The sequence below is a fragment of the Triticum aestivum genome, chromosome 2A (genome assembly GCF_018294505.1).
Source record: "Triticum aestivum cultivar Chinese Spring chromosome 2A, IWGSC CS RefSeq v2.1, whole genome shotgun sequence".
NCBI lineage: Eukaryota > Viridiplantae > Streptophyta > Magnoliopsida > Poales > Poaceae > Triticum > Triticum aestivum.
In genome coordinates this window covers 106,052,327-106,065,577 of record NC_057797.1, presented here as the reverse complement: position 1 = coordinate 106,065,577, position 13,251 = coordinate 106,052,327, and the positions used below count along the sequence as shown (strand labels likewise).

Here is a 13,251-nt window from a genome sequence, read left to right as displayed (position 1 = left end):
AATCAATAGGATATCAACCATGATGGGTATCACATGTCAAGTTTCACACTTGCCGTCGCATGACAAACTTTACAAGATGCCGACAGTTACCATACGACTTGCAATCACACGAGAGATTCTAATAATGCCTGACAGTAGCCATACATACATAACTAACCGCTGAGATAGTGCAGATTTCTGAACTGTGCTAGTTCAACACAAGTTGACATGAAGCAACCAGGAGCCTGCAGAGTTAGAATTCAGAACATTAGCCATTTGCAAACTTGTTGGGGTTTCAGTTGAGGGTAGATCTGAATCACTAAAAGAGCCAATATCAACAGATAAGCAACAGGGCATGTAATAAATATAGTAAGCTGAAACGGTTTGACCGCGGACATCAAGGTCACACTCAAACAATTTGTTGCGTGCATTCACTCATGAAGAGGTCAAGAGATCAATAAAATCTTTGTTTTAAACAACAGAACACAGCTTAGATGATATGGGAAGCTAGTAGTGCACTAGTTTTTCCAACATCAGCCTTTTAGGTTGATACAAGGGAAACAAATTAACGTCTACATGTGTGCAAAAGTGAACTAAACATACAAGGAATATGAGTGCCAGACTACAAATTTATCCAGAAAAAATGAGTGCAAAGTTTAAGTACTGATGTCTCAGGAAGGGCCCAGAAGAATCCTGCATGGAGCATCTAATCCAATAAAATGTGTTGCTACACACAAATCTATCAGTGCCGCGATTCAGTATATTCCTATAAATGTCAACAGACTTTTGGCCGCAAAGAAGCATATTCTCCTAAAGAGGTTAACTTTCTCTGAATGAAATGCGATGCTCCGATTTCACAAAGTTAGCAGAACGTATTTCAGCAAAAAAAGAAGCAGAAAGTAACAAAATAAGCTTGAAATTGGGCTGATCAGCAATCCGAAACCAAAGGGGAAATGAGAGAAAGTGCAGTTATTTTCCATCTCCACGAATCTACGATACTGCTCAGTTATTACCAAACTGAACTGTGTTTCCTTCATCACAGTTCAGTTTGGTAATAACTCATAAGCAGTTTTATAAGTTTACCTGTTAAGTGAACTTGGCCCATACATTACACAGAAAAAAATAAAGGGACTCGTTTTTGTTAAACATCGAATTCGGGACTTCAACCAATGGAGACCATTGATAAGAACCCTGTACCTGCCGGCTGCTCCATTAATGCTCATTTTCATAGTACGAACTTGCCCTGAATATGTAGACCTGCAAAAGAAAAATACATAACAGAGGTTGCATAGTTAGCAGCATAGATAGACTTTTACCACAGTAATGCCTTACAAAAAAGGATCCTCCAGGTAATGGAAGGTCAATGGAAGGCAGGCTCAAGAGGCAAAACCTGATATTTAGAACTTAGAACCCTTTCCTATATCTGCTTGGGATGGAGGACTTTTAACATGGATGTTGAAGAAATCATATGTTCCTTGCAAATTTCATGTACAACCAAGCATTTGAAACAGCTCCGTTCTCATACTTTGTGTTGTGAATAACGAGACATAGTTTCCTAGTTACAATTATTTGTGTAAGTAGATATGGGTGGACCAGTTTTCCCCATGTGATATTTTAGAGACTTCACATCATTACTAGAAGGATTTGCCCGTGTCAGTTGCACCAAGGATCATCACGATTATCCATCAATGACATGTTTCACCATCTAAATTGCAATTATATGCAACCATAACATGAAAAGTACTACCAATAGCAGTCCCCAACATCAAGGCCAAACTCTGGATGCTTCGCAGCACGAACACCTGTGAGAGCTGCCTCTACAGGCCCGCCCCCTTCATGTTTGATCTAGACAGTGTAGAGTATCCCTACAGTTTTTTGCTCTTTCTTTTTCGAGTTCTTGTTTTGTTTTGTAGGTTGCCATTTTTTTTTGTCAGTTAGACTGAGTCAGATCAAGGAGGCGAAGCTTTGGGTGTGTGCAGGTGCTGCAGGGCTCAGGGTGTGTTTACCTGGGGCTTGGGATGTCCACTGAGCCTTGCATGCTGTGTTGCTCTGTGTAATGTGTTGTATTGTATCTGACCTCATCTTTGGGTTTGTAATTTTTTTTCTATCTTTTCAATACATGATACACAAGCTTTGCGTTTTCTCGAAAAGGACTTGCGCCTTTTCGGTGCCTTCATCTTATGAAAATGATGCGCATCTAGATACGTGCTTGGGAAATAAAGAAAAATACCATAAACCCCCAAGCAGATTTCACATTTCAGAACTTCTTAAGAATCATGACGCGGCATCTCAAACAACCACAGAAATTCAATACCATAGAAGACCAGCTAAGAATCTCACCTTGAACAATGCCCTCTTGATCAGCTGGAACACCAAGCAATCACCTTCAACTAGCTCATTGTCGATGGCAAACTCGCTCCACCCGGCGACAAGACTGCTACTGTGTGGACGATAGCTCACCTTAAACTCCTCCTCCTCCTCATCCACCAAAACCATTCTCATGCCATTGTCCGGGAGATGCTCCATGCTGAACTGTGCCGGGATATGCTGCCAGATACGCCACCATATCAATATCTAACAATCAATCCTCTCTCAGTACAGTAGATTAGTGGTAGTTTCTGCTTTACCAGCGAGGTAAGAGACTGTGGCATGGGTTTGACAAAGGTCGGGTAGTCGGAGCCTAGCTCATCCTGTAGCTCTTCGGCCTTGGCGATGGCGTACGCATGATCAGGCTTTACTTCCTTCTGCTGCCGTGGTTTCCCGGTGCCCAGCTTTGCATGAGAATAATTCTTATATTCGTTAGGAAAACAAAATGGGATCCTTGGGAGAACCACCTCTTGATTGGTGGAGTGCCTTAAGTGGAAATTTAGTGAGATTTGCGGGTTTATTCCAGGTCTTCATCAGTTACAACATACCCCATCCTTTCTTTTTTACTTCACATATTAGTTTTGTGTTAAGTCAAATCAAAATTTACAAAGTATATGACCAAATTTAATACTAAAAAAACATCAACATCTACTATACTACTAAATAAAATACAAAATGAAAATGTATTTCCTGATGGATCTAATGATATTGATTTGGTGTTGTGACTGTTGATTTCTTTTACTATATACTTATTACTAGTCAAACTCCATAAGTTTGACTTGACTTAGGGTTAAAAAGAAACGGCGGGAGTATTAGATCTTATTTTGAACTAATTCGGCTACGGGACCCTTAGTTGCGGAGCACGTACATTGTCGCGATAGTCGGGCTGCTCGGGGAGGGTGGCGATACGGCCGGAACGCCGGGGCGGGGCGTCATCGGCGGCGTCCCACGGCTTCGGGGCCTTCCTCTTCTGCGACACCAGCCAAACGAGACCACTCAACAAAGGAAGACAGACAGGAGCAGAGGAACGGCGGAGGGGTGGTGCGGATCTGACGGACCAGCTTGGGCTTGACGGCGGCCTCGCGGACGGCGGCGGAGAGGTGGTGCAGGCGCAGCTCCTCCAGCTTCCGCTTGTTCTCCTCCACCTGCCTCCTGCGCTGCTCCTCGTACGAGTTCGCCTCAGCCATTTTCGCCCCCTTTCTTGGTTTTGGGTTTGATTTTTCGGCAGAGGCGATGAACAAACCGCCGAGGGAGGAGGAGGGCAGTCCAGAGTGGGGAACGAGGGTTTTTTGGTTTCGGCGGGGAAGCAGAGGAGGAGGAGGTTAATAAAGCCGTGAAAACCCGGGATGGAGTGATTTCATTCTCTTTTTTTGGAATCGGCATACGGCGCCACGGCCGTTCCCTCGGCACATATTTCGTTTTTCACCCAATTCCACTTTTTTTCTACCCCTAGTTTCACACGGTATTTATCCCATTTGGCAGTTTTTTCATACTTTCACCCAATTTAATTAATTTCATGTCACAAAATACCCCACTAAAATTTGGAAAACGTTTGGATTCAACCAACTGATTTCTCTGGAAAATCAGTCGGGTCGCTTGCACGCCACGTCGCCTCGTGGTCCCGCGACGCCTCCCCTATCCTCTTCTTCCAAATCGAGCTCATCCCGTTTCTCTCTTATCTGTACGAGATGCAGCGCGGCCGTCGGCGACTACTGCGCAACCAGAACCAGAACCATGCCTGGCCTTCCTCTTCTTCGTGGGATCGACCACCGCCGGCGCTGCGGAGACACTGCATCGCAATGCAGCATCCATGGCTAAGATTGGGGGAGAATTGACGACTATACTGCAAGGGGGAATCCATGGTGTTGCTCGGCGGCGACGGTACTGCAACGCAGCTTCCATGGTGCTGCTCACCGGCAACGGTGCTGCAACGCAACATCCATGTCGATGCTCGCCGGCGACGGTGCTGCAACGTCGGTGCTTCAATGGGGCGTTACCGGGAAATCGGTGTTGCGACGAAGCATCATCTGAGCTGTTGGTGCTTCAGTGGAGCATCACCGTGGGCCACCGGTGTCGCAACAAAACATCATCAAGTCGTCGGTGTTTCAATGGAGCATCGCTGAAGCGCGGAGGTGCTTCAATGGAGCACCGCTGGACCGCGGAGGTGCTTCAATGGGGCATCGTTGTGACCGAGAATCGATACTCCGGCGGCGGGCGCCGATATTAGGGCTACTGCTTCGACGAGTAAGGAGGAATACGTGCACTGCCAGCCAGAGGAGGAAGACATAGCATGCTGGGCTGCCGCGAGATTGAACGGCCACGCGCACTACATCGCACGACTAGTCACGCGGTTGATCTTTTTGTAAGATCAACCAACTGATTTGTAGCAGCGCCCTTAAAATTTTCTCTTGTTTTTTGCGCTAACTGCACGTAGGTGATTTAGTTTAGCACCCATGGCTTTTCTCCTCGTCTATTTGCATCGCATCAGGTCGCACCAGGCTAAGAACACCTGAACGTACTGTGCCACACCTGACCCATGGGCACCCGGTCGAACGTGATACGCAGTGCACGCAACGCGACGCACACCACACCCACTTCGCTCGGCTAAAACAACAACGACAACTAACATCAGCGCCCCGCGAGGAGCAATTCATGACGACAAGGAGATAGGGGCACGAAGGCCTACATGGAGAGAGGGTAAGGAAGGAGGAGCTGTAAGTGCATCTAGTGTCATCCCTAGTTGGTTTTGAAGTATTGACGACGAACTTGGTTGAGGGACTAATGTGTTTGTGAGAATTGCAGGATAACACAAGTAGTAGTCCCTTAGAGCATCTCCAGCAGCCGCGCCAAAAGCCGTGCGAGTGGTGAACTAGGTTTTTAGCGCGCGCGGGACAATTTCGCGCGCTCCAGCGGTGGCTGGAAACAAGCGTGCGCGGGAAAGGGCGGCAGCTCGCACGCTACTTTTGGCGCGCCGCTTCCGGCGTGCCTATAAATTGCGGCGCTCGCCACGCGCCTATCCACACTGTCACGCGCGCCTCGTAGCCTCTTCGCCGCTCCAGCGCCTCCGCCGCTTCCTCTCCTCGCCGCTCCAGCGCCCCGCCACCGCCGCGCCACCATGCCGCCGTGCCGCCGAGGAGCGTCGGGCTACCGCGGCGTCCGCCAGCGCCCCAACGGCTGGTACTCCGCCGTGATTCGGTCCGGCGACGTCCGGCCTGGCCTCGGTACGTTCCAGACCTCGTACGAGGCCGCACGCGCCTACGACGCGGCGGCGTGGCGCCTAGACAGGCCGCACCAGCAGATGAACTTCCAGGATGTCCACACGCGCCAGCAGGCGCATGACGTCGCCCCTCCGCCTCATCTTATCACGGACCAGGACCGTGCGGAGCATGCTCGGCGGCAGCACCGCCTCCTCATCGCCGAGGAGGACGATCGGGCCATGGCGGAGTGGCGCCGGCGACACCCGTAGGATGTCGCCAACGAGGAAGCCTTCCGGGCAAGGCGTCGCGAGGAGCAGACGGCAAAGCGCCGCGCGAGGCGGTTGGAAAGACGTCGGCGGAAGGCCCTGACGTTATCGCAGTGTGAAATCGCTGAAAATGGTGGGCACACAATCTTTTCGTCTGATGACGACCGTTGGGAGGACATGTGGCTCGATACCTCGGACCAAACCAGCGAGGATGACGACAATGATGATGATGATGACGACTGGGAGTAGGCTGTAGTTGCACTATGTACTTGCACTATCTAGTAGTTTTTTATGTCGTTGCACCGTAGTTTTTTAATCTATTTATGCTATGGAACTATGTAAAATATCTATGTATTGTTTTTATCTATGAATTTTATTTATCGTTTAAAAAAATGTACGCAATGTTTAGCGCGCGCTACACTTTAGCACGGTCGCTGGAGCTACGCGCGCGCTCAATTTTAGCATGGCCGCTGGAGCCAGCGCTGCCGGCCGCGCCAAACTAGGCGAAGGGCGCGCGGCAAATGAGTTTTTAGCGCGCGGCGCGTTGCGCGACTGTTGGAGATTGAGGGAGTCCTGGATTAGGGGGTTTCCGGACAGCCGGACTATATCCTTTGGCCGGACTGTTGGACTATGAAGATACAAGATTGAAGACTTCGTCTCGTGTCCGGATGGGATTCTACTTGGCGTGGAAGGCAAGCTAGGCAGTATGGATATGGATATCTCCTCCTTTGTAACCGACCTTGTGTAACCCTAGCCCTATCCGGTGTCTATATAAACCGGGGGGTTTAGTCCGTAGGACAACATACAATCATACCATAGGCTAGCTTCTAGGGTTTAGCCTCTCCGATCTCGCGGTAGATTAACTCTTGTAATACCCATATCATAAAGAATAAATCAAGCATGATATAGGGTTTTACCTCCATCAAGAGGGCCCGAACCTGGGTAAAACATCGTGTCCCCTGCCTCCTGTTACCATCCGCCTAGACGCGCAGTTCGGGACCCCCTACCCGAGATCCGCCGGTTTTGACACCGACATTGGTGCTTTCATTGAGAGTTCCTCTGTGTCGTCATCATCAGGCTTGATGGCTCCTTCGATCATCATTAGCGATGCAGTCCAGGGTGAGACTTTTCTCCCCGGACAGATTTTTGTATTCGACGGCTTTGCACTACGGGCCAATTCGCTTGGCCATCTGGAGCAGATTGAAAGTTACGCGCCTGGCCATCAGGTCAGGTTTGGAAGCTTAAACTACACGGTCGATATCCGTGGATACTTGATCTTCGACGGATTCGAGCCCCTGCCGAGTGCGCCACACTGTCACGATGGGCATGATTTAGCTCTGCCGCCGAACAGTGTCCTGGAGGCCGCACCCGCACCCGCTCCGACCTTTAATTCGAAGCCAACTGCGCCAACCGAGGGCGGGTGGCTAGACCCCGCCGCGGAGGCTGCAGCCTCAACGGCGATTGAGCCGAACACCAACCTTATCCTTCGAGAGAACCGTGACTCCACATTGCTGGACTCTCCTCCGAACTCTGAACCATCCGCGCCCCTGCCAATCGAATCCGATTGGGCGCCGATCATGGAGTTCACTCCCACGGATATCTTTCAGCACTCGCCCTTCGGCGACATACTGAATTCACTAAAGTCTCTCTCTTTGCCAGGAGAGTCCTGGCCGGATTATGACCGGCAGGATTGGGATGCGGACGACAAAGAAATTCGACGCCCACCCACCACCCACTTAGTAGCCACTGTCGACGACTTAATCGACATGCTCGACTTCGACTCCGAAGACATCGAGGGTATGGACGACGATGCGGGAGACGAAGAGGAACCACTGCCCACAGGGCACTGGACAGCCACCTCATCATACGATATATACATGGTGGACACACTCAAAGAAGGCAATGGCGACGAGACAACGGAGGATGACCCCTCCAAGAAGCAACCCAAGCGCCGACGTCAGCGGCGCCGCTCTAAGTCCTGCCAAAGCAAAAGCGGTGATACCGGCACAGGAGATAATAGCACTCCGGATATGGCCGAAGATGGCAATAACCCCCTCCAGCACAATTTAGGACAGGAGGATGGAGAGGCCAGCCCTCCTGAGAGAGCGGCAAAGGAGGAGGATGACAATTACATGCCTCCCTCCGAAGACGAGGCAAGCCTCGACGATGATGAATTCGTCGTGCCAGAGGATCCCATCAAACAAGAGCGCTTCAAGCGCCGTCTTATAGCCACGGCAAATAGCCTTAAGAAAAAGCAGCGACAGCTTCAAGTTGATCAAGATCTGCTAGCTGACAGATGGACTGAAGTCCTCGCGGCCGAGGAATATAAACTCGAACACCCCTCCAAGAGTTACCCAAAATGCAGGTTGCTACCCCGACTGGAGGAAGAAGCGTATGATGCGGCTGATCGGCCACCCTGTGGCCGCGACAAAGAGGCATTCCAGCCAAAAGCTCAGCCTGCACCCCAACGCCATTCAAATAAAAAGGCATGGGGAAATACGCCAGACCTGCGAGACGTATTGGAGGACAAAGCAAAATATGCAAGATCGATCTACGGATCACGAGGGCGCGCCACTATGCGAGACGATAATCGTCATGCCGGATACAACAAAAGTAAATCCGGCCGGGCCGTGCACAGCGGGCAAGACTCATTGGAGCTGCGTCGCGATATATCCCAGTACAGAGGCGCCGCACACCCCTTATGCTTCACAGACGAAGTAATGGATCATCAAATCCCAGAGGATTTCAAACCCGTAAATATAGAATCATACGACAACACAACAGATCCTGCGGTATGGATCAAGGATTTCCTCCTGCATATCCACATGGCACGCGGTGATGATCTACACGCCATTAAATACCTCCCAGTCAAACTCAAAGGACCAGCTCGGCATTGGCTCAATAGCTTGCCAGCAGAGTCCATTGGCTGTTGGGAGGATCTGGAAGCCGCATTCCTCGACAACTTTCAGGGCACTTATGTGCGACCACCAAATGCTGATGACTTGAGCCACATAATTCAGCAGCTAGAGGAATCGGCCAGGCAATTCTGGACATGGTTCCTAACAAAGAAAAATCAAATCGTCGACTGTCTGGATGTAGAGGCTCTAGTAGCTTTCAAGCACAACATCCGCGACGAGTGGCTAGCCCGGCACCTTGGTCAGGAAAAGCCGAAATCTATGGCAGCCCTCACGACACTCATGACCCGCTTTTGTGCGGGAGAAGACAGCTGACTGGCTCGCAGTAACAACATATCAAAGAACCATGGTACTTCGGATACCAAGGACGACAGTAGTAGGTCACGTCGCAACAAACATAAGCGCCGCATTAACAGCGACAATACCGAGGATACGATAGTCAATGCCGGATTCAAAGGCTCTAAACCCGGTCAGCGGAAAAAGCCATTCAAAAGAAGCACTCCGGGCCCGTCCAGTTTGGACCGTATACTCGATCACTTGTGTCAAATACACGGCACCCTCAACAAGCCAACCAACCACACCAATAGGGATTGTTGGGTGTTCAAGCAGGCCGGCAAGTTAATTGCCAAAAACAAAGATAAGGGGCCACATAGCGATGCCGAGGAGGAGCCCGGCAGCCGAATACCGGAGGATAGAAGAGGTTCCCCCCACAAGTGCGAACGGTGAACATGATATACGCAACCCACATCCCCAAGAGGGAGCGGAAGCGTGCGCTCAGGGACGTATATGCGTTGGAGCCAGTCGCCCCAAAGTTCAACCCATGGTCCTCCCATCCGATCACCTTCGATCGCAGGGACCACCCCACTAGTATCCGTCATGGCGGATTCGCCGCACTGGTCCTAGACCCAATTATTGACGGATTTCACCTCACTTGAGTCCTTATGGATGGCGGCAGCAGCCTGAACCTGCTTTACCAGGACACGGTGCGCAAAATGGGTATTGACCCCTCAAGGATCAAACCCACAAAAACGACCTTTAAAGGCGTCATACCAGGTGTAGAGGCCCATTACACGGGCTCAGTCACATTGGAAGTGGTCTTCGGATCCACGGATAACTTCCGAAGCGAAGAGTTAATCTTCGATATAGTCCCGTTCCGCAGTGGTTATCATGCACTGCTCGGGCCAACCGCATTTGCGACATTCAATGCGGTACCGCATTATGCATACCTCAAGCTTAAGATGCCAGGATCTCAGGGGGTCATTACAGTTAATGGAAACACAGAGCGCTCTCTCCGAATGGAGGAGCACACTGCGACCCTCGCAGCGGAAGCGCAAAGCAGCCTCTTAAGGCAATCCACTAGTTCGGTGTTTAAGGACCCGAACACCTTCAAGCGCGCCCGGAGTAATCGGCAATAGGACCGCCTGGCACGTTCCGAGCTTGCATAGCAATGCGTCCCCCACCCCGGCCCAAGTCAAACATCAAAATTCGTGCCACGCGTACATAATTACGCATTGAAAATACCATGGGCACAGGCGGGGAAGGGGGCACGACTACGGCACGCCCCAAGACGCTGCTTAAACCGCACTAGGGGCTTCCCGCTTTGTTATTTTTCTCTCTTTCAGGACATTAATCTCTGGAAACCCTGTCCGGCAACATGATTGCCGAACACATGATGCAGCAACCAAGGAGGCAGAAAGCTACATCACACCATGGAACTCCCAGGTGGATTACGATAATGAGTGAAATACTTGCTTTAATATTATTCCTCAGCTTGCCCTTGGAGGGGACATAGTCCTACTTTTTGCTTATCACATTACCAATATCATTCTGCTCTAACACACGTTTTTAATAAACAATGCATTGCATTAAGGCTTTTATTGCATTCTTCTTTTTTTATATACGTGTTCATTAATGACACCTTGCAACCGTACACTTTGGTACGGCCAATACACCTGGGGCTTAAGTACCCCCACAATATGGTGTGAGAAGTCCGAACGCTTTCACAAGTGCGGCACCCCGAAATTATAGCATTATATGCATCAGCTCCGAATCATGTCTTTGGTCAATAGTTGGGTTTTCCCGGCTCCCATGTTTTGGTACCTTACGTTCCACTATATCGGCTAAGGTAGCACTGGGAGAACTACTGCGATTGTGCCCCGGTTCAGCTGGGCTAAGCACCTCAGTAGAGAAAGCTAAAGCTGACTGTCATGATAAGGCGATAGACTGGTCGCTGTTCGAGAGGTTTTCGAGTCCCTAAAGACTTATGCCGCTTAGAGCGAGGAGTCGGCCCTGTCCGGCTTAAGGCGTGTATCGCGCCCCGAATTCGGCCTTCCGAATACTAGGGGCTTCGCCGAAATTTAAAATTAGTGAGAGTGATAACGCATTATAGTCTGATTGCCTTGTTCGTTGTGCTGAGCACCTCCCTGGAAGGACCCAACAATGGGAACAAGAGTGCTCAGGTTTATCCCGAACACCCCAGCACTCGTGGCATGGGGGCACAAGCCGACGACTAGCCATCTCTCAGATTTGATAAATAGCCAAACAGAAGGTAATATTTTAAATTCAAACAAGCGTTGCATAGCGCATATGAACAAGTTTTCATAACTACAGGATTACACGAGCAAGTTTACTCGAATATTATATCTTTTGTACACTCGTCCGCTACGAGACGAGCACCCTTCAAGACACCCTCATAGTACATCTCGGGGTTGCGATGCTCCTTGCCCTGCGGTGGCCCGTCCTTCACCAGCTTCTCAGCATCCATCTTGCCCCAGTGTACTTTAACACGGGCAAGCGCCCTGCGGGCGCCCTCGATGCAGACGGAGCGCTTGATGACTTCAAGCCACGGACAGGCATCTGCTAGCCGCCTCACCAGCCCAAAGTAGCTCCCAGGCATGGCCTCTCCAGGCCACAGCCGGACTATAAGACCTTTCATGGCCTGTTCGGCCACCTTATGGAGCTCGACCAGTTGCTTTAGCTGGTCGCTCAAGGGCACGGGGTGTCCGGCCTCAGCATACTGAGACCAGAACACCTTCTCCATCGAGCTCCCTTCCTCGGCCCGATAGTAGTAGCGGCATCTGACACACTATGGGGTAAATCTGCAAACGCTCCTGGAGAGCTCCGGACTCGGGTAAGTAACAAGTAGTTCACTTTCACGTGCTTGCTTTGCATAATGAATGCCTTACCCACTGCTATCTTATTCATCGCCTCAATTTCCTGGAGGGCTTTTTGGGCTTCAGCCTTGGCAGACTTGGCGCTTTCAAGGGCCGCCGCGAGCTCGGACTCTCGCGTCTTCGAGTCAAGCTCCAAACTCTCGTGTTTTTTCATGAGAGCCTGGAGCTCTTGCTGCACCTCCTCCACCCGCGCTTCATGTTTCCCTCGCTCGGTGCGCTTCGTGGCCGCTTTGCTTTCGGCCTCGGACAGCGCTTGCTTCAGGTTCGCCACCTTGTTCGTGGCCCCTTCCATAGCCACGATGATCCTGTCATTTTTTGTAACCACATCTTTCTAATATATACTTACACAAGGTATTACTTACCTTCTTTTTCCTTGAGCTGCTTCTTGGCAAGGCCGAGCTGTTTCTTCGGACCGCTCAAGGCTCTGCTTCAACGCATCAACCTCCGCAGTCAGTGCGGCAGAGGTCAGCAGCGCAGCCTGCATACCCATATTGACATACTTATGTTAGACTCATGCGTTTATTATTAGATCCTCTATTCGGCTTTTCTTTGTGAACACCAAACAGAGCATCAGGGGCTACTGTCTATGCGGTAATATTTTCATATATTTTTTGCATACCTCAAAGCCTGTTAAAAGGCTGGCACAGGCTTCAGTCAGCCCGCTCTTGGCGGACTGAACTTTCTGGATCACCGCACTCATAATAGTGCGGTGCTCCTCGTCGATGGAGGCGCCGTTAAGCACCTCCAGCAAGTTATCTGGTGCCTCCGGTTGGACGGAGGTCACCGGCGCGGTAGGCTTTCCCTTCTTAGTGGGGGGCCGCCTGCTGGAGTCTGGAACCACTGAAGGTTCCGGTGCGATGTCCGGCCCAGGGCCGAACTTGGAGCCCTTGGGAGCCTTGCTCCCTTTTCGCCTACAGTCCGGAAGGTCGCCTTGCGGCGCCTCTAGGACCACCTCCCCTTGGCTTGGAACCTTTTGGGACAACACCTCGGCGTTGTCCGTAGGGCGAGGGGTGGAAGCGGTCGGAAGTGAAAAGCTATTCACATCCGACGAATCCAAGGAACCACTCAACGATATGTCGACTTGTGCTCGGGGCAGACTGCATGATTATATTCAGTGTTAGGAGAAGCTGTGCAATAAAGGAACGCTACGAGTCACTCTGGTGTTCGAATAATTATGAATTCGCCAGGGGCTTGGCCCTGGGCGGCCACCCCTCTTTATTGTCGGCGGCGTTGGTGGAGTAGTTCGGAGGAAGGGTCCTTCCCTTCTTGGACCCTCCGGCCTCCCCAGTTGGGGCGGCCTTCCTTTTATTTTCTCCCCCTGTTGGAGGGGAAGAAACCTCTTTTTCCTCCTCCT

At 50.7% G+C, this 13,251-nt stretch overlaps 1 protein-coding gene across 1 annotated transcript; it reads right to left on the bottom strand.

Annotated features, from left to right (window-relative positions):
- Window positions 1–2: 2 nt before the first annotated feature.
- On the bottom strand, window positions 3–3,668 carry LOC123187831 (B3 domain-containing protein Os06g0194400). Its single transcript, XM_044599791.1, has 6 exons — window positions 3,405–3,668; window positions 3,215–3,316; window positions 2,607–2,750; window positions 2,320–2,526; window positions 1,177–1,236; window positions 3–224 (listed from the first exon to the last, which is right to left on the bottom strand). Exons 1-5 carry the CDS (start codon window positions 3,531–3,533, stop codon window positions 1,192–1,194), a joined length of 627 nt encoding a protein of 208 aa, XP_044455726.1. The 5' UTR covers window positions 3,534–3,668; the 3' UTR covers window positions 3–224; window positions 1,177–1,191.
- Between the last annotated feature and the right edge of the window lie 9,583 nt (window positions 3,669–13,251).